This window comes from Otolemur garnettii, unplaced genomic scaffold (assembly GCF_000181295.1).
Source record: "Otolemur garnettii isolate 467f Iridium unplaced genomic scaffold, OtoGar3 scaffold00135, whole genome shotgun sequence".
NCBI lineage: Eukaryota > Metazoa > Chordata > Mammalia > Primates > Galagidae > Otolemur > Otolemur garnettii.
In genome coordinates, this window is record NW_003852530.1 from 5,465,936 (window position 1) to 5,469,754 (window position 3,819).

Below are 3,819 nucleotides of genomic sequence, written 5' to 3' on the forward strand. Positions count from 1 at the left end.
GGGATTCGAACCCGCCACCTTAGGTGTATGTGGCTGGCGCCTTAGCCGGTTGAGCTATAGGCGCTGAGCCAACTGTGTCTCTTTTTAGAGTAAGTATCAGGCTTCAGGGTAGGGATGGGCATAAAGGTGGGGGTCTGTAACGTGAAACAACTTCTTGTTGTCTTTTTTTTTCTCCCATTGCTTTAAATAATTTTTAATGACCAAACCCTACACTTGTTCCTAACTGCAAATATCATTCTCTTCTACCTGGTTTTACTATAATATTTAGAAAAGGAGGGGTAGCACCTGTTGTTCAGTGGGTAGGGCCCCAGGCCCCATATACAGAGGGTGGTGGGTTCGAACCTAGCCCCAGCCAAACTGCAGTTAAAAAAATAGCCAGGCTTTGTGGCGGGCGCCTATAGTCCCAGCTACTCAGGAGGCTGAGGCAAGAGAATCACCTAAGCCCAGGAGTTGGAGGTTGCTGTGAGCTATGATGACAAAATAAGACTCTGTCTCTTAAAAAACAAACAAAAACTTGATTTATTTATTTTTTAAAAAAAAAAACTTATAACAAATGTTTTGTAACTGTAAGTGATTATAAAGTGTTAATAGGCTGCAACTTAATACAAACCACCATGATTTCCCATTATAATCCTTAAGAAAAGTGTACTATTTCTATTAGTAGTAACAATTCTGAAAAGGCTTTATAGTAACTTCTTATTGTGGCTAAAGTAACTTTGCCATTAGTAGCTGAAATTATACATTTGTAATTGCAAAACTTAGATAATCATGAACTTGGGGAATATTACTAATAAATTGTTTCTGAAGCATAATAATCAGTTGTCAGCCCTCACCTGTTCACAATTGTTTGGAGCCTGTGCAAGGATGGTCAGTGACAGTTGCAGTATATTTGAAGATATTTTTGCACAAAATGAGCATAATTTAAGCAACATTATATTTCGGTAGAATATCATGGGATATCAGAGCTACCTGAGTAGAGATTGACAGCAAAAACCTAGGGACAAAAAGCATGATGAGAGCTCCTAATATTACATTCTTCAGTTCTTATTGTGACCAGCCTTTGACCTCATAAAAGGAAAACTAAAATTTATAGGTACAAGCCCCATACTAAGCCAAAATTTGCCAAGAGATCTTTCAAATGTCCAGAAATCAGTCCAGCTACTGTGTAATTTATCTGAAGAGTTTCTTGCTGGTCTTTTATTTTTTTTTTATTTTTTTTTTTTTGAGACAGAGCCTCAAGCTGTCCCCCTGGGTAGAGTGCCGTGGCATTACAGCTCACAGCAACCTCCAACTCCTGGGCTCAAGCGAGTCTCCTGCCTCCGCCTCCCAAGTAGCTGGGACCACAGGCGCCCGCCACAACGCCCGGCCATTTTTTGGTTGCAGCCGTCATTGTTGTCTGGCGGGTCCGGGCTGGGGATTCGAACCCGCCACCCTAGGTGTACGTGGCTGGCGCCCTAGCCCGTTGAGCTACAGGCGCCGAGCCTGGTCTTTTATTTTTTATGTTTAATGACCCAAGCCCCTAAGATATCAAAAGTACTTCACCAACCTTAGTTTCTGGTTCTTTACTGTCTTGTAATAATTTAATGAAAATAATAACATGTAGATATGAAGGTGTCATTTTAGTCAATTACCAAAAATAAAGTCAACATGATCTTGTGGTTGTTGGGGAGGACCTGTATCTGACCTGCCTAAAACATGAACTTTGTTGATATTTCTAGGGAATCTCATACCAGGCAGTAGTTTTTGAAAAACGTAAACTTTATTCCTCTAGGTCGAAACACAGATAAAGTTGTGGAGTGGGCTTTTTTGTTGGAGTTTGGTATTGGCTTGGGGGGGGGTGTTTTATTTTTATTTTGTTTACCTTGTTTATTATTTATTTTTTGCTAATCTAGTGACCCAGCCCACTAAGGATAAGATAACCAGTTTTAAACTCGGCTTGAATAAGTAGTTTAATTCAAATTTGTGCTTTGTGCTAGCAATTTGAATTCCGTAAAAATAACTCTAGACATTTTTTTTTTTTTAATGGTCTAGATTATTTTGAAATCCCCAATAGGGTAGTTTCTTACCTTTTGGTTACATTTTAGGTCGTTCAAGCCCTCAGTTAGACCCTTTGAGAAAAAGCCCAACCATGGAACAAGCAGTACAGACCGCCTCGGCCCACTTACCTGCTCCAGCACCTGTTGGGAGAAGGAGCCCTGTATCAACCAGGCCTTTGCCATCTACCAGCCAAAAAGCAGTAGAGAATCAAGAGCACAGGCGAGGTAGAACTTTAGCTATTTATTGTTTGTTAATTAACTAATCAATAATTTCTGCTCACCTTATTTTCATTAAAAGGATTTACATGTGAATGATCCCAGAAAGCTTAAAATGAACTTCATGACTATGCAGTCTTTCAGATTTGACTCAAAGTCAGTTTTTTAGACATCATGCTTTTTTTCTTTGGGGTTATTTTTTTCCCATTTCTGACTCCATAGAAGGTTTTAGATTTTGTGTCCTGAGTTGATTTGTCATTTTGCATGTCTTTTTCTATAGCTGAAGTACATAAAGTATCAAGACCAGAAAATGAGCAACTCAGAAATGATAGCAAGAGACAAGTAGGTAAGTGCTTGAATCTGAAAGTCATATCGTGTGCTTGTCCAATAGGGAGAATACTTTAAATATATGACACATAATTACTGCAGAAGATGGAAAGCAAGGTGGGGGGCTATAAGGGAGGAACCCAGGGGAGTGTCATTGTGATGACAGACTAGTTCTTCGTCTTGATTATGGAGGTGGTTATGTGAATCTGTGTCTGTGATAAGATAAAAAGTCATTGTAAAGATGTCATAGGTAAAGACATAAAAAGATACTGTACATAAAGACATACAGAAAATGAGCTAGGCCTCATGGCTCATATTTGTAGTCCCAGCAACTAGGGAGACCAAGATGGGAGGATCACTTGAGGCCAGAAGTTCAACATCAGACCATAGACCACAGCAAGACCCCAGAGACTCAGAAGGCTAAGGCACAGGGATTACTTGAACCCAGGAGTTCAAGACTGCAGTGAGCTATGATTGCCCCACTGCACTGCGCTTGGTCAACAGAGAGACACTTTCTCTTTATACAAACAAAATACATGCAAAAACTGATAACATACGGGGGCGGGTGGGGTGGCTCACACCGGTCATCCTAGCACTCTGACAGGCCAAGACGATGGATTGCTTCAGCTCGGGAGTTCTAGACCAGCCTAAGCAAGAGCGAGTCCCTGCGTCTAAAAAAACAGCTTTGCGCTGTAGCAGGGGCTTTGCAGTCCCAGCTACTTGGGAGGCTGAGGCAAGAGAATCGCTTGAGCCCAAGAGTTTTAAGTTGCTGTGAGCTATGATGCCATTGCACTCTACTGGGGACAAGAAAGTGAGATTTGATCTCAAAAAAAAAAACTGATGACATGAATAAGGCTAGCTTAGTTAATGATACTGTGCCAGTATGAATTTGTTGTTTTGGCAGTGTGCAAGAATTACATAACTTGTTGCCATTGAAGTTTGGAAGGTTATATGGACGGCACAGAAGACTACTATTTTTTCTTTCTTTAAGAGACAGAGTGTCGGCTTGGCGCCTATAGCTCAACCGGCTAAGGCACCAGCCACGTACACCTAACGTAGCGGGTTCAAATCCCCAGCCTGGACCCGCCAAACAACAATGATGGCTGCAACCAAAAAATAGCCAGGTGTTGTGGCGGGCGCCTGTGGTCCCAGCTACTTGTGAGGTGGAGGCAGGAGACTCGCTTGAGCCCAGGAGTTGGAGGTTGCTGTGAGCTGTAATGCCACGGCACTCTACCCAGGG

General features: G+C 41.8%; 1 protein-coding gene across 4 annotated transcripts in view; it reads left to right on the top strand.

Annotated features, from left to right (window-relative positions):
• LSM14A (LSM14A, mRNA processing body assembly factor) overlaps nucleotides 1–3,819 on the top strand; it is a 64,703-nt gene that overhangs the window by 46,468 nt on the left and 14,416 nt on the right. For 3 of the 4 annotated variants that reach the window (XM_003798443.3, XM_003798442.3, XM_023518354.1), the window contains exons 5-6: nucleotides 2,085–2,261; nucleotides 2,533–2,598. In XM_003798443.3, coding sequence (XP_003798491.1) covers nucleotides 2,085–2,261; nucleotides 2,533–2,598 — 243 coding nt within the window. The remainder of the gene's footprint in view (nucleotides 1–2,084; nucleotides 2,262–2,532; nucleotides 2,599–3,819) is intronic. The other variant, XM_023518355.1, reaches the window with a different exon arrangement.